This window comes from Phascolarctos cinereus, unplaced genomic scaffold, assembly GCF_003287225.1.
Source record: "Phascolarctos cinereus isolate Bilbo 61053 unplaced genomic scaffold, phaCin_HiC Scaffold_726;HRSCAF=1367, whole genome shotgun sequence".
Lineage (NCBI taxonomy): Eukaryota > Metazoa > Chordata > Mammalia > Diprotodontia > Phascolarctidae > Phascolarctos > Phascolarctos cinereus.
In genome coordinates this window covers 359,681,734-359,708,831 of record NW_027556098.1, presented here as the reverse complement: position 1 = coordinate 359,708,831, position 27,098 = coordinate 359,681,734, and the positions used below count along the sequence as shown (strand labels likewise).

Below are 27,098 nucleotides of genomic sequence, written 5' to 3'. Positions count from 1 at the left end.
TCCAGCCTGGTTCCTGGGGCCTGATGTCCCTGGGATGGGAGGGCTAGAGACTCGGGTTCACTCCATCTACCCCACAGCACATACAGACGCACATAAACAAGGACCTCTACCTACCTAGATACAGAGGTTGAGATGCAATGCTTACCATGGTGGAGAGTCCAGAGATCTGGGTTCTAGTTTCTGCTCTTGTTCTAACTCAATGTTGTCCTTGGGCAAATCTCTTCCTCTCTCTTGGCCTGTTTTCTTATCTGTAAAATGAGGGGGTGGGCTTCAGAATCTCTCTCAACTTTCACATTCTCTGGTTCTTTGTATGAGCAGTGCCCAAGATCCCTGCTGGCATTCTGTGTCTTTGCATGTACATTTACATATGTACATGTACTTGTGTACATGTGCTCACCATACCCAGTTAAGCATGTTGTTCGTGCTCACATGGACTTGCATACATAGACACACAGATCCAGGAATGCAAGAACAGATCCATGTGCCATCCATCCCTTCCCCCTTCATCCCCTCCACTCCCTGAGAAGGATGAGATTTGGCTGCTTAAATCGCTAACAGCCTGCAGGCCTCAGCAGGAACAGGGAGGGTAGACCCAGTCTTCCTGGGCTACTGCTCATAGTGATTAGGATTCGCTTCAGAGGGCCACAGGCCCCCAAGGGAAATGAGCTCCCGGTGCCTGGGCAAGCCTTGGAACTAATCCTGAAAATAAATGTGATGGGAGGCTCTCCAGGGCCAGAGACCCACAGTGGAAAGAGCCCTGGGCTAACAGGCAGGATACCTCACTTGGCATTTTGGCCCATCCTCTTGATCTGGTCACTTGTCACAGTGAGAACTTGGGACTCGGATGGTCCCTCCCAGCTTTGCCATTTAAGAGGCTGTGGGTATGGGACAGGGGGAGGACGTGGGAAGCTAGGGATCGAGGAAGATGCTAAGTCCTGTTGCAGTTTAAAGCAGAAAAACAGAATTAGGGATCTCACCAAGAGAATAGGAATTCTGCCTTGAATCCCTGACTCCTGGTTTACAAAGCTGAGTTAGGGAGGGCACAACAGCGAAAGAGGTGGGAGGAAGGTGGAATTAACACAAGAAAGGAGAGAACGGGAGAAGGGTTCCTAATCAAAACTGAGATTATTGGGTGCTATTGCCTGGAGAGGGGGGAGTATAGACAAGGAAAAAAAATGACCCAGCCTCAGGGGCGGAAGCTCCTTGAATGGATTCAGCAGAAGGGACTGTCCAAGAGAACAGTGACTGATTCTTTTTTGGTTTTGCATACCCATCAGCCAGGACTGGCACCCTGTAGGCACTCAAAACCTTGATGAATTGAGAGTAGGAGTTGTACCAACAACCCTTGTCAGCTAGGCTGACAGTCCAAAGCCCTAAGCTTTTGCTGAGCTTCTGTGGTTGTATGTGATGTGGTATCCCTGGTGGACAGCGCCTCAATCCAGGCATGGAGCCTCACTCTTCTCTCTGAAGCTGTTTGGATTAGGGGGCGGCTAGAAAAGCCAGCACTTCAAAGGAACCTGCTGCAGCTTCTCCCACTATGTGCATGTGTGTGTGTGTGCATGCATGCATGTGTGCGTGTGTGCATGCTCGTTGCTGTGCATGTGTGCATACATGCATGTATGTGAGGGGGAGGAAGGCCCAGGGGGAAAACAGCATTCTTCTGGAGGCTGGGGGAGACTGGGACAGCTGGAATGAACGTGCTGATGATGCCTAGGGAAATCTCTGAAGCTGATAATTATGCCAATTTCAAAGCCACTTGGCCAGATTCTGAGCTTCCCCCACCCCACTCTCCCCAGTCCTACCATCAGAGCTGGGGTGGGGGGGAGGGAACAGAGAGGGTTGCTGAGGCTGCCTTAGTCAGACAGACACTGCAGCCTAACGGCTTATAATTGGGAATGTTCCCAAATCAGAGCAAGATTAAACAGCCCCAAATGGGGAGAGTGTCTCACAACCAGGAAGACTCAGGAAATCATTTGAAGTGGAAAAGCAAGAAAAACATGAACACACAGAAGAGAGATAGCTGGAGGTAGAGGGGAGCACATATAGACATCACCTGAAGCATTTTGGAAACTGGATGGGGGGCTGGGTAAAGTGTTTAACAGATTAGGCCCTTGCTCATCAAGGGCTTTCGGATAGAGCAACATAGACAGGGGAAAAGATTTTCCATCTCAACTCGGGAAACATTTATTAAGCAGCTACTAAAGGCAAGGTACTCTATTCCTCATTTCTTAAGCTCTCAACCCCATCTTCACCCTCTCCAACTCAGGAGGTTTTCACTGGAACACCTTCATACGCACCTCAAAACTGCCCTATCTTCTCATCTTTTCCCTCCTGTCTTAGAGAAAGAGGTGTGATGTGTGCTTTTGATCCCATCCCCTCCTGCCTCCTCTGGGACCTTATTCCATCCATCAGTGAGTCAGTCAGGGAATCAGAAGGTCAGAACTGGAAGGGGTCTTTTTGATCAACACTTCATTTTACAGACAAGGAAAGGGAAGTGACTTCTGCAGGGTCACACAGATAGCAAGTAGCTGAACTGGGACTCTAGTTTTCTACTACAGCATGAAGTCTCTCCATCCTTCCATCAACCTCCTCTCCTTGGTGGATTCCTTCCCCTCTGCCCACAAATGGACTTAGTTCTCCCCTTCTGAAATAGCTAAATCATTTTCGCCTCCTTGAGGTGCCATCTCTATCCCTTCACCTCTACACTCCAAGAATACATGTGTCTGCTTCCACTTCCTCTTTGTTTGCTCTGACCTCAAACCCTTGTAATCTGGATTCTCTCCACACCACTCCCCTGAAACGACTTGTAGAAGGTATAGGATCTTAGAGCTGGGAGGGACTTCATAAGGCTTCTAGAGCAACCCTTTTATTTTACAGATGAGAAAACTGAGGCCCAGACAAGCCAAGAGACTTAGTCAATAAACATTTATTAAATGCCTACTAGGTACCAGGCACAAACACAAAGAGGCAAGAGATAGACCCTGTCTTCAAGGAGCTCACAATCTAATGTGGGAAATAACAAACAAGCTACATCCAGGATAAAGAGGAAATTAGAGAGGGAATGCACTAGAATTAAGAAGGGTTAGGAAAGGTTTCCTGTAGAAGATGAGATTCTAGTTGGGACTTGAAGGGTGCCAGGGAAGCCAGTAGGCACAGATGAGGAGGAAGAGCATTCCAGCAATGGGAGAGAGCCATAAAGATGGGACAGCTGGTTGGCATAGTGGCACAGAGCCTTGGCCCTGGAGTCAGGAGGACCTGAATTCAAATCCAGCCTCAGACACTTGACACCTACCAGCTATGTGACCCTAGGCAAGTCACTTAACCCCAACTACCTCTGAAAGAGAGTAAGAAAAAAAGAAAATACCCAGATCCAAGAGATGAAGTGTTATGTTCATGGAAAAGAAATGAAGCCATTGTCACTGAATCTAAGAGTACATGGCAGGAGGTAACATAAAAGAAGATGAAATGTAGGAGGGGGCTTTGAACTCCAAACAGGAATTTGTATTTGCTCCTTGAGACAACAGGAAATCATTGGAGTTTGTTGAGTAAGGTTGAGGGGTAGGGGAGGGTGACATGGTTGGATCTACAAGTTAGGAAAATCACTGTAAGTGAATGAATGGAGGATGGATTAGAGTGCAGAGAGACCTGAGGCAGGCAGACCCACCAGCAGCTATTGCAATAGGGGGATGATGACCTTCACCAGAGAGGTGACAGTGTCAAAGGAGAGAAGGGAACATATTCAAGAGATGTTGCAAAAGCAAAATGGATAGGCCTTGGCAACAGCTTGAATGTGGAGGGGGTGGGGCAGAGAAATAGTAAGGAGTCAAGGATGATGTCCAGGTTGTGAGCCTGAGGGACTGGGAGGATGGGGTTGCCCTCTACAGTAATAGGGAAGGGAGGAGTGAGGGAAGATTTAGGGGAAAGGATAAAGTGTTTGGTTTTGGACATGTTGAGTTTAAGGTGTCTACTAGATATCTAGTTTGAGATGTCTGAAAGGCAGTTGGAGATGTGAGATCGAAGGTCACCAGGGAGGTTAGGCCAGTATAGGTAGCTTTGAAAATCATCAGCATAGAGATGGTAATTAAATCCACAGAAGCTGATTAGATCAACAAGTGAATATAGAGGGAGAAGAGAAGAGAGCTCAGGACAAAACCCCATGGGACACCTATGGTTAGAGGGTGAGATATGGATGAGGATCCAGCAAAGGAGGCTCAGAAGGAGTAGTCAGACGACTAGGAGGATAACCAGGAGAAACGGTGTTCCAAAATCCTAGAGAGAAGAGAGTATCAGGGAGAGGAAAGTGATCAACAGTATCAAGGGCTGTAGAGGGGTCAAGGAGAATGAGGATTGAGAAGAGGCAACTAAGGGAGCATTAGTAACTCTGGAGGGAGCAGTTCTGCTGGAATGATAAAGTCAGAAGCCAGATTGTTAAGGGATAAGAAGACAGTGAGAGGAGAGAAAGTGGAAGCACCTGTTATAGATGGCCTGGGAGGAGTTTAGCTACAATGGGCAGAAGAGATACAGGACTCTAGTTGGTGGGGACTCAGAGTCAGCAGGTAGGAACGGGTCCAATTAGAATATCTGATGCCTCTATAGCCAGGGCCTTTGCAGTGTACAATTACGCCACTTGCCCCATTGCTAAATCCAGGACCTTTTCTCAGTCCTCATCATCCATCCTACAGCATTTGACATCAATCATGCTGATGTTGATTATGTCAGTTCTATGACACCAGTGGTCTGGCTATCTTTCTACCTCTGAAACCCCCTTTCTCTGCCCCCTTATCTGATTCAGTTTTGGTTACCTGTTCTCTCCATGGGATCTTGCCTAAAAGTCTATCCTCAGTCCTCTTTCTTTCTTAGTATCCCTCAGAAATCTTTTTATAGAATCAGCTCTGAAGTTAAACATTCACTGTGTGCCTTTTGAACTCAGGACCTGTGTCTGCTGCACCCTGGGAGAGATATAAAATTTAAATAAGATGGGGTCTCTGCCCTAATGGAGCTTACAGTCTAGAAGGGTAATAAGACAACAATGAAATGATATAGAAGAATGCAGCCAGGTGAGAAATGAAGATATGGCTGACCTGGGCACTGTCCTTAAATGGAGGTTCTTGGAGGAATCCTCCACTTTCCAATCAGAGGGAAGGAGGGGCAGAAAGTACTGGCTCAGGGACAGCTAGGACAGAGCTCCGGCCTTGGAGTCAGTAGGACTCTTGACACTAGCTGTGTGGCCCTGGGCAAGTCACTTAACCGTGATTGTCTCACCAAAAAGAAAAAAGAAAAAGAGGGGAAAAAAAGTACTGGCTCAGGATGTTTAAGGACTCCAGTGATCTTTCAGAGGACACTGACAAGGTATGAGGTGTAGTTCCAGGGCTTCAGGTATAAAATAAGACTCCCAAGTCACCTTTCTTGAGCCAATCTCTCATTTCTGCCGGTGGTATCCCCATTCTCCCTATTCATTCAGGCTTACAACCTCATAATCCACTCATCTGACTCCTTTCTGGCTTCTCCCTCTACACCCAATCGGTCACCAGGTACCATCTAGTAATACCCTATCCATCCTTGCTGTTACTGTCCTGGGCCCAAGAATTCATCTCCTCTTCCTCTTCAATACATTTTGTATCAAATGCTACCAGGTCCTTTCCCTTCCCCCGCCCTCTCCCCACCCCCCCACACACACTGAAGCTAGTGTAAGGAACTTTTGGTGAAAAAAAAAATTCCATCTCCCAAAGAGGAGGAGGAGGAAGAAGAGGAGGGGTAGATAGAGTTCTAAACTTGGAGTCAGGAAGACTTGAATTTGAATCCTTCTTTAGGTACTTACTAGACAGTTACTTAACCTCTCTGATCATCAATTTCCTCATCTGTAAAATGGGAATATTCTCTCCAAGGTTGCTATAAGGGTCAAAAGCACTGTATAAATGTTAGCTGTTATTATTATCATTACCTGTTCTCCAAATTAGTCTTAGATGGTTGTCTGGGGCCATTGACAGGTCAAGTGACTTGCCTAGGCTCACAAAGTTAGCATTTCTCAGAGGTAAGACTTGAATCCAGTTCTTCTTGATCCCCAGGATTCTCTATCCACTATCCCATGGCTGCCTCTGGATCAATCTTTTTAAAATGCCATTTTTCCTATCATCTGTGCTTCCCTCCTCCCCTAGGGGTTCTCCATTGCCTATAGGATAAAAACCCAAACTCCTCAGCCATCCATAGCAGCTAGGTGACACAGGGGATAGATCTCTGGATCTGAAGTGAGGAAAACCTTAGTTCAAATGCAGCCTCAGATATTCATTAGTGGTGTGAACCCAGACAAATCACTTAACTTCTGTCTGACTCAGTTTCCTCAACTGTAAAATAGGAATAATATCAGTACCTACCCCCCAGGGTGGTTGTTAAGATAAAATAAGATATTTGTAAAGCACCTGGCATATAGTAGGTGCCTTAATAAATGTTTGTTTTCTTCCTTTTCACATAAGCTTGCCTCTGCACATGAGATCTGTGCATCTCATTGATGGAGAGATTTCTTCATTGTGGATTGTAATCCATCCACTCCTGTTCCTCCTTGGTGACTCTCTTGGTCCCGGTCTCGTCCATATCCTAATTCACATCTTCCACAGAAGGGCACTGTCCAGCTTGCTGAAGGCCTCCATCTAACGTCTTTACTTTCATTGGCTCCAATGGAGTGTGTGAACTGTTTATAGGTGATCTTTCATGCTCATTATATGAGTGGCCCACATCTCCTAGGAAATTTAGGAAAACTCTTTGCATATAACAAGGCAGAACCAATTGAATTTCCAACAAACTGGAGAAGGAGGAACATTGTGTTCTTTGTCCCTTTCCAGGATGACATTCCATTCTTGTTTTGCTGGTCTGAATTTGCTTTATTCCATATTGGGCAGCTGAGGGGTACATTGCTGGACTTAGAGTTAGGAATACCTGAATCACATCCAGCCTTAGATATCTGGACAAACCACATGTGTTCTTTCAGCCTCAGTTTCCTCATCTGTAAAATGAGGGCTCACTGGCTCTCAGTCTATAAAATGTTGGTCTCAATGGCCCCCAAGATCCTTTTTAACTCTAAATCTCTGATTCTATTGATGCCATTTTTTCCATATTCCCTTGAATGCTTCACATTTTAACAAATTTTATGGCATCATGGCATTGACCAAGTACTCTTTAAGGGTCCCTCTGGCTCTCGAATTCTGTGGATTAGTTCTAGGTTCCCTTCTAGTTTTTTTCATTCTCTGTTCCCAAGTCCGTTCTAACTCTGATGTTCTATGTTCTAAGGTCCCTTCCAACTCTGACATTCCCTGTTATTGAGTCTCTTCTGGTTCTTCCATTCTCTGTTCTTAGGTCCCTTCCAACTCTAATATCCTATGTTCTAAGATTCCTTGTAGCTTTCATGTTCTATGTTCTGAGGTCTCTCTGACCTGAGACATTTTATATGCTAAAGCATTGGCCTCCAAGACCCCTAGAGAGTCTTGACATACTCTTAAGGGGGAGTGACCTGATCAATCAATGAGAAGATGGAGAATTGGTTGTTCCTAGCCCTCCATATAACAGCCAAATTGTGGAGTTTGTCTCTAACACAACTGTATCTGCCCTTAGCCCTCAATTGACCCCTCCTATAATTGTGCAAGCTCCCAACATTCCCACTTCTTTGCCAAATATCATTTGCTCAAGCCAGTTATAACCTGCCCATTACCTGACACCCCCCCACACACAGCAGCAGCTGCACAGAGCTACTAGCTTTCAGATCACTTAATGGCCCCAGCAGGTGCCACTAAGAGGGTGGGTTTTGTTCTCCCAGGCAGTGACCAGTTTTTTAAGAGCTTGAAGCCCCAAATTTTCATTTTCAGTGGATCAAGCGAGTTTCACAGGATGAGCAGTCGTGGGTGGATGACTACTGATCTCAGATCACATTACATTATATTTTCCCCCAAACCTATCCTTCTTCCAGGCTTCCCTCTTTCTGTTGAAGGCACCACAATCTTTCCAGTCATCTCGGTTCTCAACCTTGGTGCCATCATCAATTCTTCACTCTGCTTCACCCATGTAGCCAATGGATTGCCAAATCATGCTGTTTCTGGCTCTGCAACATCTCTTGAAGATATTCCTTTCTCTCTATTTCCATGGCCACCACCCTAGCTCAAATCATCACCTCTCGCATCACAATAGCTTTCTATTCAGGCTCCCTCCTCAAGGCTCGTCTCTCTCTCAGTCATCTTCCAAAAAGCTCCTGAAGTGATTTTCCTAAAGCAAAAATCTGATCACGTCCACTCGCTCCCAATAAACTCTCATGGCTCTCCATTGTTTCCAGGATCAAATATTATTTTATCTTTATCTCATCCTTTAAAAATTTATATGTTTAGGTTTTATAATGTACATAAATATTAGTAAGTAATATTTGTGTATATTATTATGTGTTGAGAAGCAATGTGGTGATTGGCAATTGGAGAGAGGGAATTGGATTCTGGAAGACATGGGTTCACTCATTTTTTATTGATATGATCCAGGGTAAGTCCTTTACCAGCTCCATATGCTTTAGAGACAGCTAGGTGGTACAGTGGTTAGAACACTGGACCTGGAGTCAGGATAGACCTGAGTTCAAATCTAGCTTCAGATACTTAATGCCTGTGTGATTCTGGGTATTTAACTTCAGTTTCCTCATCTGTGAAAGGGAGACAATAATAGCACCTACCTTCAGGGTTGTTGTAAAGATCAAATAAGATAATATTTATAAAGTGCTTTGCAAACCTTGAAGTTCTATATTAATTCTAGGTATCATTATTATTATTATTAGTTTTCCCATCTGTTACATGAGAGAGTTGGATTCATGTAGCTTCAAAGTTCCTTCCGGCTCTAAATCTGTGACCTATAATTTATAAATAAATAAGTATGCAAATAAGGAGTGCACGCTCTGTTGTTGTTTTTGTTTTTAACTGATGGGGGTGAGTATAATAAAAAAAGTTTGGAGATCATTCTTCTAAGGTCCCTTCTGGCCCTGACATTCTAAGTCTCAAAGTAACAGGCAGATATATGTGGACTGCTGGGATGACTGGAAGAGTGTGTGTGTGTGTGTGTGTGTGTGTGTGTGTGTGTGTGTGTGTGTGTGTGTGTGTGTGTGAGGAGTCCCATCTAGGGCTTGGCCAGTGCTTGGGGGTGCTGCCCCTCCTTAGTGCTTCCTACTCTGTTTCTCAGGCACTGTGGATATGGAAAAGGCCTTGGAGATCGCAATGATGAGGAGCTCTACTTCCACTGTGAGTCTGGGACACCCCCTTTGCTCTCCTTCACTGACCAGCACCATCTCCTCTCCCTAGTCACCATCAGAGGGCCAGAAGCTTGTGCGGGGAGGGGATTCCCTCCCGGGCTTGGATGCAGAGATGTCATCCCACTCCTACCCCTATCCTGATGCTACTTCCTGAGCAGCAGCTTCTCTCCTAAAGATATATCTATCTTTTGTCCCCCACACCAGTTAAGGTCCCAACGAGGAAGACGTATATTGACCTAGAAAACTGTGCTGATCCTATGCAGGCTTTGCACCTGTTTGCCAAAGAGCTGGACAGCTCCAGTGTGTCTGTCCATAGCATCATAGGCACAGGTAAGTGTCTCTCCCCCACTTCCCTGGCCCCAGCCTGGGTCAGCACACACACAAACACACATACATGTATGCACGCACACACACATGGTGATACAGCTGACTGGGCCAGGCACCTTGATTTTTCATTTCCATGGAAACACTGGCCAGATCTTCTCCAGGCTAGCTGGGTGACCAAAGCCAGACTCTTTTTCTTCCAGAGCCCTTTCCTGAGAGAAGGTCTGTCTGTCCCAGGCTGCCTCCCTTTTCTGGTCATTCTTGGTGCTTGGTTCCTGTAAGAACAGCAGCTCTAGATTATCTATGTGTGAATTTAGTTCAACAAAAGATTTTTAAAAATAATCATTTTTGTCCTTATATCCCTTTTATTTCTCAATATGCTTCTCCCTAATCTCCCACCCAGAGATACAACCCTTATAATGACAAAAAAAAATGTGGAAAAAGCAATAAACTAGCCAATACATCAACCACGTCTGGGATCACATGCCCTGTTCCGCATTTATAGTCCCCATTTCTGCAAAGAAGAGAGGGAGGTACATTCTTTTTTTATTTCCTCAGGGGCTTAGCTTGGTCATTATAATTATGCATTGTTGAGTTTTATTTTTTTTTCAACAACCATCGTTTGAGGAGTATTTAATAAATTTGTGTTGAATTGAATTATAATAACACCATTTAAAATCCAGATGCTTAAGCATTTACGTAACATGGTTGGTTACAAAGCACTTAACATTCATCATAGCATGTATTTGCTACAACAAACATGCACGTGCTGTGTTCATAACACAGTGCTAAGATCTATGGGAAATATGACATTTAGCTAAGATGTGCTTCCTGCCCTCAGAGCACTTCTTGTTTATTAGGAAGATGACACAAGCACGTATAACTATAACAGTATTTATTACTCAATAAATGCTCTAAATAAATGCACACAAAGAAAAGAGAAAAGGGGATTGCTAGCCCGTGTCCCAACTCATCCTTTCTTTACTGTGTGTGTAGTCAAAGAACACAGACTTTACATAGTCTGATGAGGCATGTGCCATTCCATGTCCTATCTCCACACCTTTGCACCAGCTGTGTCCCATGCCTGGCATGCACTCCCTCTTCACCTCTGACTCTTAGAATCTCTAGTTTACTTTAAAGCTTAGCTCAAGTGCCATCTCCTAAAGGAGGTTTTTTTTCTATCCCCACCCCCTCCACCCCAGTTGCTAGTGCCTCATTCCCCTCCCCGATTACCTTGTATTTATTTTGTAAAGACAACATGACATGGAGGGCCATCTTGGAGTAAGCAAGATCTGAGGTCAAGTCTTACCTCTTTCACATACTGGCTGTGTGACCTGTGGCTGTGTGGCCTTGGGCAAGCAACTTAACCTCTCAGTGTCCCAACTAATTCTCTAAAATTCTAAATTGCAGAACAGACATAGATCTGCATTGATCTGGAGTCAGAAAGCCTTATCTTCTGAAGTTCAAATCCAGCCTCAGGCATTTACTAGCTGGGTGACCCTGTGCAAATCACTAAATCCTGTTTGCCTCAGTTTCCTTATCTGTAAAATGAGCTAGAGAAGGAAATGGCAAACCACTCTAGTATCTTTGCCAAGAAAACCCCAAACGGGGTCATGAGGAGTTAGGCACAACTGAACATGACTGGACAATAACATGTGTGTATATATTGCTATTTACCTCACTGGGCTGGTGTGAAGAAAACACTTCTTTGTAAGTCTTCATTTGTTTTAGAAATGGGAAACCGTTTGACGATCATGTTGATCATCATGGTGACTGTTCCCCGGGGCTCGCCCAGGCGTGGGCTCGGCTGCTCTGCGGTAGGGTTGGGGTGGGGGAGGGGAGGGGTGGCAGAGACGAGTGGCCCCTTCCCCTCCTGCTCCATGGGGCTGGCTGCTGAGCTGTCCTATTCCCCCAGGGCAGTTTGGAGACCTGTGCAGCGGCTGCCTGAGGCTGCCAGGTGGACGGGACCTCCTGGTGGCTGTGCACACCCTGCGGGACGGCGCTTCGGAAAAGCAGAAGCTCCGCTTCCTGGCCGCAGCCTGTGCTCTGGGTCAGTTTGACCACTCCAATATCGTCCGGCTGGAAGGCGTCGTCACTCGGGGCAAGTCACATCTCTCGGACCTGCGGGCTGAGAGAGGTCCAATCTCCATCGTCTGAAAAAGAAATCCTCAGTCCTTTCCTCATCCATTCCAGCTCCCCCTGTCCCCAGGGGCTCCAACTGCTCCCTTCCTTTTTATTACTTAATATTTTATAATTTATCATCACCTCACCCACAGATGGAGCTGTAACTAAGGCAGGACAATGAGTTTTGTCTCATGGTGATGAAACCTTAAGGGATATAGTTCTTTCACTGGGTAGCTGAAACCCAGCCCCTGCTTTCGGTGCAAGCCTTGCCTCCGCACTCAACCCATCCACCAACAAATTGGTTTTAAATCCAGTGTTTTGGGGGCAGGTAGGTGGCACAGTGCATGCAGCCCTGGCCCTGGAGTCAAGAGGACCTGAGTTCAAATCTGGCCTCACGCACATAATACTTCCTAGCTGTGTGACTCTGGGCGAGTCCCTTAACCCCAATTGCCTCACTGAAAAAAATGAAAAAATGTAGTGTTTTGAAATCAAAAGAGCTGGGTTTGAATCCCATACTGCCACTGAGTCTATATGTGACACTGGACAAGTCACTTGTCCCTCTGGGGATTATTTCCTCATCTGTAAAATGAGATGACTAGACTTGTGGATTTCTAATAACCTCTTCCAATTCAAAATCTTAAGAGTTGAAGTGTGGTAGCCACATTTGCTATGCTGAGGCTCCTTCCTTGTCTAAAAGCCTACAATCCTCTAAGCAAGGCAGGTTCTCTCCCACACCCATCCCTCACCCATCCCATCCTAGCAAACCCTGACTCTTTCAGACTTGAAGACACCTACAGAGTTCCTGGGTTCCTTCCCCCCTTTCTTCTCCTACAGGTTCCCCAACTCTACATTCTTTGTTCCTGTCCTTGCTGGGGCAGAGGTGAATCCCAGGGACATTGTCCAAGGGCCCTGATCCCTGCTCAGACTGGGGATTGAACCTGAAGCTTGGGGAGGTGGGAGTGGACAAGGGAGCCCCATGTGAACACACTGTGGTTAAACACGTGCTTCTGCCTTCTTTGCCTGGTTCTAGGGATCACCATGATGATTGTCACAGAGTACATGGGCAATGGGGCCTTGGATGACTTCCTCAGGGTGAGTACTTCACCCTCCCTTCACAGCTTCAGAGGTTGGGGTGGGGGATCAGAATTAGGGATGAAGATTCTGGAGTTCTCAGGTTCTGGCCCAAGACCTGATATGTTAGACTCGTGATGTGCTAGCCTGCCACTTTCTAGCTAGACAAGTCATTTCATTTCTATGACCTTGAGCTTCCTCACCTATAAAATGGGTATAAAATTACTTATATTCCCTATCTTGAAATGTTGTCGTGAGGAAAGTGTTTTATGAATCTAAATATTCGATGAAAATGTTGATGATCATGGCCATGATCAATATTATCATAAGTGTTTGACCCTAGGTTTTTTTTTTCCACTAACCCTATTGGTCTACATACTTCCTTGGCAATCATGAGAAGGTGAAGGCCAGGAAGGCTGTTACCCCCTCCTCGCCCCAGTAACACAGTGAGTTGGGCTGGGAGCCCATGGGGAAGAAAGGGAAGGAAGGAATACAAGAGCTCTACAAAGAAAAAGGATTTCTTCAAGTTTAAGAGTGGGGCCTGGATTTCTCGGGAGAATTTCTGCAGTAGGATTTCTGCATCCCCTCCTTTTCCTGCTTCCCCAGAGATATGATGGGCAGCTGACTGTGAGCCAGCTGCTGGGGCTGCTGCCTGGGGTGGCATCGGGAATGCGATACCTGTCTGAAATGGGCTATGTCCACCGTGGCTTGGCTGCCCGTCATGTACTGGTCAGCAGCAGCCTTGACTGCAAGATCTCAGGCTTTGGGCAGGGCCCACAGGACCAGGCTGAAGCTGTCTACACTACCTTGGTGAGGCATACTCTCTTCCTTTTCCATACCTGGTCAGTCTCTCCCCACCTATACCCAGAGGCATGGCCCTACCCTGGGTGTGTTTCTGGTTGGCTCACCTTGGGGGTCAGCATAAGGGGCCTTCTTCAGGTATGGATTTCCAAGGGGTGGGGGGAGAGGGAGAGGAGAAGGTACCAGCCATGATGAATCTCCCTGGAGAGAAGGACAGAGGTTTGTTTGGGGGTGGAGGACATCTCGGTAAAGGTAAGGGGAGTACAGCAGTAGAGAAACCTTGGATGGCGATGGCAGGGGGAGGGGGAAACAAAGAGTCTATGCCTTCAATTGAGTCTCTATGCCCGGTCCTGCAGAGTGGCCGGAGCCCAGTTCTATGGGCTGCCCCTGAGACGGTCCAGTTGGGCCAGTTCACCTCATCCAGTGATGTGTGGAGCTTTGGAATCCTCATGTGGGAGGTGATGGCATTTGGAGAGCGGCCCTACTGGGACATGTCCAGCCAAGATGTGAGTGGTCCCTGGTCCAGGATTGGGGTGGGGGTGGGGGTGTAAAAACTCAGTAGCTCAGACAGGCTCCCCTGCCCACTGATGTTCTGCCTTGAGACCTTCTGGTCCCTGCTCTGAGACCCTTTGCTTCCCACCTCTGGATCCTGCCCTGGGACTCTCTACCTACCCCATCCCTGCCTCCCCCCCCAAGTACCTACCCCAGGCCAGGGTCTCCTTAGGCTGAGTATACAAGGTTAGGGAGGAATGGGCACTTGAAGTCTTTTCCTTCTCTTTTGTTGTCTTTGGCTCTGTCCTCTGCTCTCAAACATGGCCTGCCATCCACACAATGTTGTGGGTCCAGGTGATCAAGGCCATTGAGGACGGCTTCCGGCTCCCGGCTCCCCGGAGCTGCCCTTCCTCGCTGCATCAGCTCATGCTCCATTGTTGGAGGAAGGACCCCAGGGAGCGACCTAGGTTCACACAGATCCATAGTATCCTGTGCAAGATGGCAGAAGACCCACAGACTCCCCCAAGTGCCACCCTCACCTGCCCCAGATATGTCCCAGACAACCTCACCTGTCCTCGATATATCCCTGACATCCTCACTCTCACCTGTCCCAGGTATGTACCCCAAATTTCCATTACTTGTACCAGGCATGTCCCAACTACTGCCAATCACATTCCTGATACCTTGGCACTGGCTATGCCTTGATGCCCCCAATAATGCCACATACATCCTGATATCTTCATAGGTGCCAGAAACAACCAGTCCATCCCCCTATCTGTCCCAAGCATGCCCCCTGATATGCTCACCAATACCGCGTATAACCCTGGTGTTTTTACCTATGCCAAGCATATCCCTGACTCCCCATTTGTTCCAGGTGGCTCTCGTAGTTTCATCTGCCTATTTCCTCTGGTCCCCTGGCCCACTGCTTCCTTGTGTTATTATACTTTTTCCACCTTCCCTTCCTTCAGTTCTGTGGATGAATGGCTGGAGGCCCTGAACTTGGACCAATACAAGGATCGGTTTGCTGCTGCTGGTTATGACTGCCTGGAGTCTGTGGCCATGATGAATCTTGAGTGAGTCCTGGGAAGCAGGAGAAAGGGTGATGAGATACAGGCTCTGGCCTTGGGGGTATGTGTAGCATTTTAGGGGCTCCCTACTCTAGTGCTGTCTTTGTTCTAAGGACCTTATATTCTGTCCAGAGTTGCAGGGGTGGCTATCTGAGTCCCTCCCTCACATGTACTCCATTCTCTTGGGTGGGCCCTATCCCTGACCCAGGGGTCAGACTTGGCAAGGAGGGAAGAAGACTTAAGGGGCAATGTGGTAGGAGAATCTCCAGGGGAGGAAGGAGCTGAGGATGGGTAGGGAAGGGAGGAGAGTTCAGAAAGAGGAGAGAGAGAGGATGGTAGAATGTCTTCTCCCTCCAGAGCAGGTCCTGACTCTCTTTTGTCCACAGTGACTTGTTCAGTCTGGGAATCTTCCCTCGTGCACATCGAGATATCCTCCTGAGTGGGATTCGAATGCTCCGGGCACGAGTTATTGAACTGCAGGGACAAGGGGTTCAAGTGTGAGCTGGATTCCCCTTTTCTCTCCTGTTGGTGAGGCCCAAGGATGCTGGCTATTCTGCCCTGCCCAATTCCCCACTCAGCCCTGTTCTCTGGCAGGGCTTCAGATGATCTGGATACCATAGATGGCCTGGAGGTTGGTGGCCTCCTTGGGCTTCTGATATCTTTTCTGACCTCAAGCCACCAGATGCTAAGCTTGTAGCCCTGTGGATCCCAGGGTACAGAGCCTGCCTGGAGAAGTAGAGCAGGTATGGTGGCCTGGGGCCAGTGACTCTCCTACCCAGTCCCAGCCTGTTCTGTTCCCTTAGCAGTTTCCTGTCCCTACCTCCAAACTCCCTATCCCCTAATCTCCACAAATCAATCTTAATTCCCAAACCTGTGGGACCCTCAGCCTGTGAAAGAGGATGAGGGGCTCTGGGAAGTACACATGGTGAGCATTCTCAATTCTGCTCTGCTCCCAATTCATCCATTTTTCTTTTCCACACACATGGGATTTTGTTCCCCTTTGGGACTGGACTCTAGGGACTGAGGAAGTAGGTAGCTGGAGCTTTGGAAGGGGACATTTGCTTCTATGGTCCTACCTAGTCCTAGGAGTGTGGGCCAGACAAGGATCCTCCCATGGTCCCCCTCCCCTCCCTACCCCCAGCTCTGCTGAAGCCTAAACAGGAAGCATGAGAGGAGGGCAGGTGGGCACTGGTGAGCAGCCCGAAAGCCTTGGGGTTCAGCTAGCTAACCTGACAGTCAGCCTTAGAGACCCCAATCTCAGGTGCTTATAGAGACACATCTCTGTCTGTCTTCTGTTCATCTGTTCCTCTCTGGGGTCTTGTCAGAACTATCACCTCTTCAGGGCCATGTCATCTACTCCCCATATCATCCATCCCCCTGACTCCCAGACCAATGAGAATCTGTCCTGTTTTAAAGATATCACTGCCTCCTTGGAAGTTCAACAGATCTAGCTTCAATCTTTGTTGCTGCCAGTTCCTTTTCACTGTGGAGTCAGAGAGGAGCCCCCCTTCTGAGTAATTCACCCCAAATCTGCCACACCCCTGCTGCCAACCTGGGGGGAGGAGGGAGACAAATGGGTCTCATTTTTAATTCCTTCATAAACTTGCAGGCGTTTTGTCTTTTTCCCCTGTACCTGGCCCCAGGTAAGAACTTGGAGCTGCTTTCTCTGTTCTCAGCACATAAAAGCCCTATTCTCCAGCCTCCAGGGAGTATGGGGAAGAGAATCATAGAATGTCAGACCTAGAAGAGAGCTGAGGTAACCTAGTTCCAACCTTCCCATTTTATGGATGGAGAAAGTGAGTTTCAGAGAAGGAAAGCAGCTTGCTCAAAGTTGCTGAGTCGTTATGAGAACTGGCACTACAACCAAGCTTGCTTGACTCTTAGGGTGTTTCCCATTTCACCAGGCTGCCTCCTAGAAAACCGTTTAATGTTTTTTTCTTTCTCCCTATGACTTTAACTCCCCTCTGATATAGTGGCCCAGAGGGGTGAAGTCTGGGAAGTCCTCTTAGAATAGGGGGTAGCTGAGCTGGGCTTTGAAGGATGAGTCTATAGAGAGAGCCAGGAGGTAGGGCACCCCTGGATAGGAGTGACATTGGTGGTTTGCAATTCAATGCATGAGTGGGGTAGGCTGGGCAGGAGGGAAGATAGGTGGGCTGGGCAGAAGTCCAGGAAGCCGGGAAGAGGGCAGAGTTAGTCCTGATTGGTCTGTATTGGATCAGGTACAGACCAACAGATTTCCAAGGGTCAGTAGTTTGGAGCCTACAGCAAGGAAGAAGGGTCTACACCAAGAGAAAAAATGTCCCCCACCCGCCCACTCCCAGTCACATTACTTCCCCAAGGCTAAACATCTCTGACTTTTCTGTGGAGGATATCTCTCTGTGCAGATAGGAGCTATTGGGGTCGACTGGACCTAACTTTTTCTCCCCAGGAGTGTGATCCTTAGCTCCAGCTAGTTAGCTGACTTCTGACTTTTGGACTGTAGCCTATGACATCTAAGCATGGGCTAAAAGAACTAGTGATGTTTAACTGTGGGGATGGGGATGATAGCCTGTCTTAGAATATCTAACAGGCTGTCACAGGGAAGAGGCACTGGGCTGGGTCTGCTTAGCCCCAGATGACTAGAAGTGGTACGGGGAAGCTACAGGGAGCCAATTTCCTGACCATCAGAGCTGTCCCAAGGTGGAATGGACTTGGGGTCGGGGTGCTGGAGTCTGATTTGGGGAGAGTTGTTATAAAGACATTCCTATAAAGAAATGGTGGTAGGAAACACCCTCTGTCCCCCTGGAGCTCCCTCCCGAGCTCTGAGACTCTGTGATGATAACCCCAGTTATACATGGTATTACCCCCCCATTCTATACAGATCTATTTTTATATGAAAGTTGTTAATTTCACCACAGTGTAAGCCAATGGGGCGGAGGGGGTGGGGCGTGATGGGGTGGGGAGTTCTTTGTGATTTGATTTCTTTGGTTAATTTTGGAGATGTTTTGTATTTATGGGGTCCTGTCTGCTACATGCAATAATAAAGACATATGGACACCTGGACTGTGAAATAAAGGGGTACTGTGTGGTCAGCTGTGGAAGTGATGATGGGCCAGAAGGATGCACACAGCCTCCGGGCTATTAAAGAGAACCCCGGCAGGGTGGAAGTTTTATTATTGCATTTTTAAAGGGACTGGAAGCATCATCCAAGATCTTTGACTCTTAGGGACAATGACTGGAGAGGTGGGTGGAGATGAGGAGGAATTCTACCTGATTCAATTCACTAAACAGCTGAGGTGGCAATCTGACCAGCTAGGGCGCCTCTTTTCGGTAGAGATGGGGTAAAAGCTTTTCCCCTGAAATCCCTCCCTAGATCTCGGCCGCCCTGAGGCATCTTTTTGCCCTCTCTGAGCCTTTGCAGAGCTCAGGAAGGTGTGTTAGCAATGCAAAGGCTTGGGTTCAGAAATCAGACACAGACAATGCCCTCTTCCCAGATACTTGACTGCTGTCTTCCCCTCTCCCCAGGACACATCTAAGTTTGATGGTTGAATTGGGGAATAAAGAGATGAAAGGGTCAGAGTTCTTTTGGAGATGAAACTATCAAAGAACAGAAGGCTCTATGTATCTGTGCTGTTTACTCCATGGGGGGGGTGGGAATCAGACCCTCCTCATATACTCAGGTTGTGCCCGTCAATCCATCCTCACTTCATTCAATGCCGTAGGCTGGACCAAGATCTCCGGAGAATGAGAAGGGACTTCCTTACATGGGAGGAATCCCTCCCACGCTGCACGTCTTTGGTCCCCCTCAGACCAGAACACAGACCATTCCTGTTAGTTGGGACTGGGGGGGGTAAAGAAGGGGTCAGCTAGGCAGTGGGGTCCAGGCAGGCATCACATCTCTAGCGCCAAAGTGCAGGGGGCAGAGACCCAGGGTCCCGTCTTGGTGGGGCAGAGAGTAGGGGGAGAAAATACTGCAGTTGATTCCGCTATCGTGGATGCATCAGCAAGCATTTATTAAGTGCATACTATGTCCCAAAGGCTGTGCTGAGCACCAGTGCCTCTGCTAATCTGGGGGCTGCTGGTGCCAATGCTGGCCTCCTTGTCCAGATCTTCCCCTAAATCCTCTGCCTGAGGATCCACTCTGCCTGCTGGCGGCCTTTCTCTACTTCTCAGATGTCAGTGCAGCACTCTCTGTTCCTGTTACCCCTTCCTTTCATAACATCACCACTGTCCCCATTAGTGACCCCTTCACTCTCGCTGTATAGCTGGACCACTTCCTTTACTCGTCACACAGTTCCTTTTGTTTGCTTTCGGTTTGGGTCTGTGACTTCAAAAATGTGGGACACTCCCTCCTCTCATTTGTCAGAAACTTGTAGTCTTTGAAAGCCTATTAGAGGGCTGAAAGGTGAAGTGATTTGGCCCAGAGTGACCAGAGATTTCAGAGACAGGGCTTGTACCTGGTCTTCCCAATACTAAGGTGGGCCTTCTATCCCTCATGACTAGTGACCTCCTAGCCTTAATGTCTCCTATGGCACTTCTTCTATGTAAGCCCCTTTGTTACAAGATGCTTGCCCCCATACGAGTCTTTCCATCCTGTGGTTGGGAGTCCATCTGAGAACATGGAGTTATATGATTCACAGCATTACTAGGAGAACCTACTAAGAGAATCCTGGGCCTTGGTTGGCAGAGTGAAGGATCCTGTTTATAAGAGGAGAGAAAGAATTTGGGAGGAGGAGGAAGGGTAGGCAACAAGCCTTTGCCTTATATAAACCCAGGCCAAATGGAAAATGGGGCTGTAGCTACTTAATACTAAAATAATGAAAACTCTCCTGATAACACTTTAAGATATCCCACAACCCAGTGAGGTAGGCAGGCAGTTCAAATATGATTCATGAAGCAATTAATCATTAATCGGTATAGTGGAAACGGATTTGGACTTGGGGTCAGGAGGAACTTAGGTTCAAACTTAGTTCCAACACTTATTAGCCACGTGACCACTGGCAAGACACTGAATATCTCTGGGCCTGTCTCCTCATCTGTAAAATAATTCTTTTAAGTGCTATGTAAATGCAAGGTATTATTATCCTCATTTTGTATATGAGAAAACTGAGGCCGAGAAGGGAACAGACCAACCCAAGCTCACACAACTAGTAAATGTTAACTCACATGTTTGAATCTGGGTATCCTGATTTCAACAGCTAGTTGGCACAGTGGATAGAATGCCAGGTGTGGAGTTAGGAAGATATGAGTTCAAATACAGCCTTAGGTACTTACTAGCTGCGTGACTCTGGGCAAGTCACTTAACCCTGTTTGCCTCAGTTTCCTCATCTCTAAAATGAGCTGGAGAAGGAAATGGCAAACCACTATAGTATCTGAACCAAGAAAACCAAGTTCAGTGGTTTCCACAACACGATGCTGCATCAAAAGGTTAAAGATTTCCACTTGGTGGACAGCAGGAGAGCTAAAAGGGATGCTGAACAGCTTTCTCGCATGACCTATCCCCATCCTCCTACCGTATTACATATGTTCTCAGGTCTGAACCTCCAGGGGAGGAGGTTCTGCCTTTGGGCGAGGATACCTTTGGTGACTGGCTTCTGGGGACCAGCATATCAGGTATTACCTATATTAGGTATAGTGGCAGGTGAAAAAATTTATTAAATTTTATAAGCATGCAAGCAACAGAGGCCCAGAAAGGTTAAATGACCTAAGGTCATACAAGTAGTAAGCAAGAGAAATGGAATTTAACACCAGATCTCTTGATTGGAAAATTCATCCTTTTTTTTGGGGGGGGGGTGAGGCAATTGGGGTTAAGTGACTTGCCCAGAGTTACACAGCTAGGCTGGATTTGAACCCAGGGCCAGTGCTCTATCCATGGCACCATCTAACTGCCCCCCTTTTTTCTTATATATAATGGTTGCTTTTGTCAGTTATGGAAGGGCTAGTGTGTTTTTCATTAGAAGTGGGGCCATAATGCAGGGAATTCATGCAAAATAAGGCATCATTCCACTTCTCAAGCACCTGCAACAGGAACCCTCATTACTTAAACAACGTAGCCCATCTTAGCCTCTGATTGCTAGCAAGTTTGTCCTTAAACCAAGCTGAAATCTGTCTTCCTGGCCCTAATTTCTTTTCCTCACACCAATACTTCATATATTTCCCCTCTCCCTCCAGTCTTCTCTTGGCTAAGCATCCCCAGTTCCTTTACCCAATCTATTCCATAAACATCCCTTTATTACACTAATCACTGTCTAACTCCTTCCTAAAATACACTAGAAACTGACCACCAAATATTGGAAGTTTGCTGCAAGAGAAGTGCCCAGGGTTTTCATTCTAGTGGAAATAACTGAACAATAACGTCAAAGCTGTTACAAGCCCTTCACCTTATGTATGCCAGTTTTTAGGAGGAAGACAAACATCTGTAAGTCCAAATTTCGGTTTGAGGGATTCCACCCGCCAGAGTTTGACCACCGGCTGTTTGGGCAGCTGGCATCAAAGCAGATGGGAGCTCCTGTAGGTACACCAGAGACGGCCTGATTCACAACGTGCACAGGTTGGAGCCTCTTCATCAAAGGCCCCAAATACCAGCCTAAGGATTTTAGTGGGTTTTTTTTCTGTAGACACTGAAGGTTTCTGAGGAGTGTACCAAGAGTGTGGATCTGTCAGCATGGACAGGATGGGGTGATGTTGGGGTCATAGAAACCAGTTAGTTGGGAGACTTTTACAATAGTCAGGTTAAGAAATGAGGGCATTACCTAGGATGATTACAGTGGAAATAGGGGAGAGGTGCAAAAGATACAGTGCAAAGATAGAATCAGCAGGACTTGGTAACTCATCTGTGCTTTATATCCTGATGCATTTACCATAAATATAGGTTTTATAGCTCTTATTGTCTTATCATCCTACTAGGTGGCCCAGTGAAGAGAGCCTTGGGCCTGGAGTCAGGAAGTTTAAATTTGGTTCTCAAACACTTAATAGCTAAGTGACTCTGGGCAAGTCACTTAACTACTCTTTTCCTCAGTTTTCTTAACTGTAAAATGAAGATACAAACAGCACATACTTTGCAAAGTTATTGAAATAAAATGAGATGTGTAAATAATTTATCAAAAAAGATATTTATATCTATACATGGAACTACACATAGTTATTACATGCTACAAATATGCTCGATGAGTGGCCTTTGCTGAAAGACCTCCACAGAGAGGGAATCCACCACCTTTCCAAGCGCTCAGCTCTCAAACCCCAATTTGCCACTTTGCTTTTTCTACTCACTGCTCCTGATTTAGTCCTCTGGGATTGAACAGAGGAAGGCTAATCCTTCCCTTCCATGACAGTCCTTCAGATCCTTGAAGACACCTAGCATGTTCCACCTCGGTCTCTTCTTCTCCAGACTAAACATCCTCAGTTTCCTCAACTAACCTCAGATGACCTCAGCACCACCCTTTTTGTTATCCCGGGACACTCAATTTGTTAATATCCTTAAATAGGCACCATTACAGCTTAATACTTCTAAGGTCCAGAACAGAACAAAATATCCCAAATGAGGTTTGGAGAGAGTGGAATAGGGAGAAACAACCCCCCTGTTCCAGGAAGCTGAGCCCAGGACTACTTCAGCTTTTTTGGCTAATGCATCACACTACTGACTATTGAGTTTGTGATCCACTAAAATGCTAAGGTCTTTTTTAGAATAATTGCCACCCATGTCTCTTATAATTTCAAAATTGACTTTTTGTACCCAAATGTAAGAATTTGCCTTTATTCCTATTGAATTTCTTTTTTTATTAGGATCGATCCAAAGTTCTAGTCTAGCTTGTCACACAGTGTATTAGTATCCCTCCTAGCTTAGCAACATCTTCAAATTTGATGGGCGTACTATCTAGGCTTTTTAAAAAAATCTAAATCATTGATAAAAATGTTAAAGAGCCCACAGCCTTGGAGTACTCCTCTAGAGACCTTTTGCCATGTTGACACTGAACTATTAACAATTACCCAGTCCTGCCTTCACTTAAATATTGTATTTTCACCAACCCCTAAAACACAAGCCTACAAAAACAATAAAAATGTTGCTTTTGTTTTTATATCACATTTGGGTCTGAATACATTTTTTTCCCACTCCCTTACCCAGTAACAGAATCTTTATCTTATAATAGAGCTAGAAAGGCGGAAAAAAAGTATTTCATTGAAATACTTTTCAACTGCCTGATTGGTCAGAAAATATATACAAAAGTCCATAGTCTTCTGCCTTTGTAGTAAAGAAATGCTTTTCTTTTTTTGTCTAGGCAATGGGGTTAAGTGACTTGCCTGGGGTCACACAGCTAGTAAGTGTTGAGTGTCTGAGGCTGGATTTGAACTCAGGTCCTCCTGACTCCAGAGCCGGTGCTCTATCCACTGCACCACCTAGCTGTCCCCTCTATCCATATTTCAAAGTGACCTTTTATATATAAAGAGAACAAGCCAGTCAGAACACATTGGATACAGAGTAAACTAGTAATGCTTGTTTGTAATGTACCAAGATCCCAAGTAAGTACCACATCCAAGAGGGCAAGGTGGGAAAACATGATTAGGAGCCATGGCCGGTGGGCAACTTAAGTGAGACCCACTCAGGTATAGGTGGAGAACCCTGCTGAAGGACTGGCTCCAGTCTGGCAATCAGCCTAGGACACCTCTGGACTAGGCAGCTTGGGGCAGAGCCAACACCACTTGGGGTCAAATCCTGGCTCTGACACATAATGGTTTTCTGACCCTGGACAAGTATCCTACTTTCTCAGAAATACTTTGACAACTCTAAGACTCAGGATGCTGAGGGGCTGACCTGCAGTGGTAGAGGGAGCTTTCTCACCAGGGACCTTTAGGTTTAGTCCCCATCCCTATTAGGACTTAACACCCCTCTGCCTTATATTAGAATTCTCTTTTTTTATGTCCCTTGCTGGACCTAGGAAAGACCATGACCTAATTTTCTATCCCCTACATCTACAATCTATGTAGATAGAAGGTACTCAAAGAATGTTTGTGGAATGGAACCAGTTGAGAAATCTGAGACATACCCTACATTAAAGGGGCCTTCTCCTTCTATTACTCAGTAAGCCATCCCTTGTAACAAGGAATAAAAAAGTTCAACAAAATTAACCAACAGATCAACTAGATCTGACAAAATATCTAACATACCACACCCTTAGCCCCCCAACCCCCACCTTTTATCTCCTCTGTGAGCCTAAGATTGGTCATTATACATAGTGTAATGACCAGATTCCCTTACATCTTTGAATTCATGTCCATTGTTTCATTTAGTGTGGTAATAGTCCAGTGAAGTACAATTTGCTTAGCCATGCTCCAAATGATAGGCATCTACTATTTCCAGTTCTTTGCTACTACAAAAAGTGCTATGCATATATGGGGTATATGTACAATAGTATACTAGACTTCAAAGTTGAAAAGTATGAACATTTTGCTCACTCTTTTAAAAAAATAATTCCAAATTGTTTTTCAGAATTGTTAGTCTACGGGACTCCTGGTTAAGACAGAAAAATGTCCAAGGCCCTCAGGGGTTTTGTTCTCACAGTTATACTAGCAAAGATTATAGCTTTCACTTAACCTTGTTTGCCTCAGTTTCCTCATCTGTAAAATGAGCTGAAGGAAATGGCAAACAACTCCAGTATATTTGCCAAGAAAATCCCAAATGGGGTCACAAAGGGTCAGACACGACTGAAAAACAACAAATATTATAAAGGGTACTGGACTGTCAATGATCAATATATCTAAAAAAGAAACAACAGTAAGTTTCATCAGAAAGCCCAAGATTAAAAGGCAGCAGAAGCCTGTGGGCATCAGGAGAAAGATCTTGCCAGCGAAGCAGCCATGAAGACAGGCAAACACATTACAAGCCTGGCCTTGGCACAAAGTCCCAAACCAGGAACTAAGGCTGGAGATAAAAGGAAACAAAAGACATCAAATGCAATGAAGGAATACTGTGGGTCAGGACACATGCAAGAGAAAAGCCCGGAAGAAAGTAATTCTCCGACAAGTATGAGCAAAGCCTCAAAGGGATTTTACCACAAGGTTTTACCACTTGGTGGTTAGAAGAAATAAGGTTTGTTTTTTCTAATGAAATAAGTCGCTCAACAAGCATTTACTAGGTGCTTACTATGTGCAAGGCACTGTGCTAATTAATGGGGATACATAGAAAGGCACAAAGCCCCTAGCCTCAAGGGAGGCTCACATTCTAATGGGAGACAACATACAAGATATATACATTGTAAATCGGTAGTAATTTCAGAAGAAAGGCACTATGAGCCTGCAAAGAAGGAGAGAGGGGAATGACAGACAACCAGTGAGAAGGCATGGAATTGGAAGATGTTTGAAGACTAGAGACTGACAGGGCAGCTAGGTGGTGCAGTGGATAGAGCACCGGTCCTGAAGTCAGGAGGACCTGAGTCCAAATCCGGCTTCAGACCAAACACTTGACACGTACTAGCTGTGTGACCCTGGGCAAGTCACTTAACCCCAACTGCCTAAAAACCAAAAATTTTTTGTATGTGTGTATACACACACACACACACACACACACACACAGTAAATGTTTGCTTAAAAAACTCCCCCAGTTACTTTCCATTTACCCACATAAACCAGGTGACGTCCCGCTCTTGGAACAAGCCTGGTCATTGCCTGCAGGCTGAGTTCTGACCTCTTCCTGGTTCTGCCCCGCTCCTCACATCACTGCAGTTCTAAGTGGTATGATTGCTCTCTTGGCTCTGCTCTCTTGCAGCACCTGGCACACAGTAGGTACTTGATATTCCTTTCCTTCCTCTGCCTTGCTTATCCCACTGCGCCATATTCCACGAGCACCTAGTGTTTCCAGGCTCTGGATGCTACTGATTGCCAGCCGTGCGCTTTCTCTCTTGTTCTCTCCTCCTTGGGATTCGCTTCTAGTCACGCACTGCACTGGACCCCCCGTTTGCTCCCTCAGCATTCTGGTCTATTTTCCTGCAGGATTTTTCCTTTGTAGGTCACTCTCTTCTTTTTGTTGTTGTTGTCCTTTTGCTGAGTCTGTCAGCTTGAAAGGGTGCCACAGCAAATGCTCTCTCCTCCAGAAACCTACCCTGCCCCTCAGTGGGGAAGGGCATTGCCTTGACTTGATCTATCACTTACACCAGCAGCTGCAGTACCAGATCAGTACAGGCCCTCCCCTTATTGGGCAAGCTGAAGGCAGACACCATGTCTTATTTAGATTTGGTATTTTTCCCAGAGCTTGGCAGAACAGCCACTTTATATTTGTTGACTGCCTAAAAGAACAACAAGATGAAGTAAGCAAAGTAAGAGACAACACTGAAGCCTGGGAAAATGAGAACAGTGGCGCTCTCGCCAAAGATGGGAAGCCAGGATGAGGGAAGGGGGGCAGGAGAAAAGGTAATGGTTCTTTTTGTAGATGATAACAATGAGAAGATGCCATGGCCCCAAACGGAGACGTGATGAACACTGCACCAGGGTGATGAGACGGGCAGTGCCAGCTTACAACAGGGCCCCTCAATTCTCCCCAGCATCTGAGAACATGGCAGATCTCCATCTGGTCATCCTGGACACCCGTCAGTGCAGTGGCCTCCACAAAAGTCCTTCATCTACTTGAGAAGGCCTGAGATCTTCTTCCAGCTCCTTTAATATTTAATGAACACAGACAACACTTGGGAGGCCTATATGTCACATCAAACAGCACCATACACACTGGAAAACAGTTGCTTCCAGTGCCAACACACACTACATAAATCCACATGTGTACACTGTCTGGAAGTAGCCAGCTGAGGATCACGTGTGCCCACACTGCTGGAGCATTCAAAATGGGAAATCTGCTGGGAAAAAACACCTAACACAGAGCCAGAGAAGCAACATGTGTTCTTGTTTCCCTCCCCCAGGGTGGCTAACCTAGAGGCCCCTGGTGTTGCCCTCCCAACACCTGCAAAAGGAGAAAACCATTCCAGAGTTGGGAG

The 27,098-nt window shown here is 46.4% G+C and overlaps 1 protein-coding gene across 1 annotated transcript in view; it reads left to right on the top strand.

Moving 5' to 3' along the window:
• Positions 1-18,186, top strand: part of EPHA10 (EPH receptor A10) — a 44,694-nt gene extending 26,508 nt beyond the window's left edge. The window contains 9 exon segments of the mRNA XM_020983624.2: positions 9,196-9,254; positions 9,470-9,595; positions 11,505-11,690; positions 12,744-12,805; positions 13,391-13,594; positions 13,942-14,091; positions 14,432-14,691; positions 15,046-15,150; positions 15,531-18,186. Of these exon segments, the coding sequence (XP_020839283.2) occupies positions 9,196-9,254; positions 9,470-9,595; positions 11,505-11,690; positions 12,744-12,805; positions 13,391-13,594; positions 13,942-14,091; positions 14,432-14,691; positions 15,046-15,150; positions 15,531-15,645 (1,267 nt within the window). The 3' untranslated portion in view covers positions 15,646-18,186.
• The last annotated feature ends 8,912 nt before the right edge of the window (positions 18,187-27,098 follow it).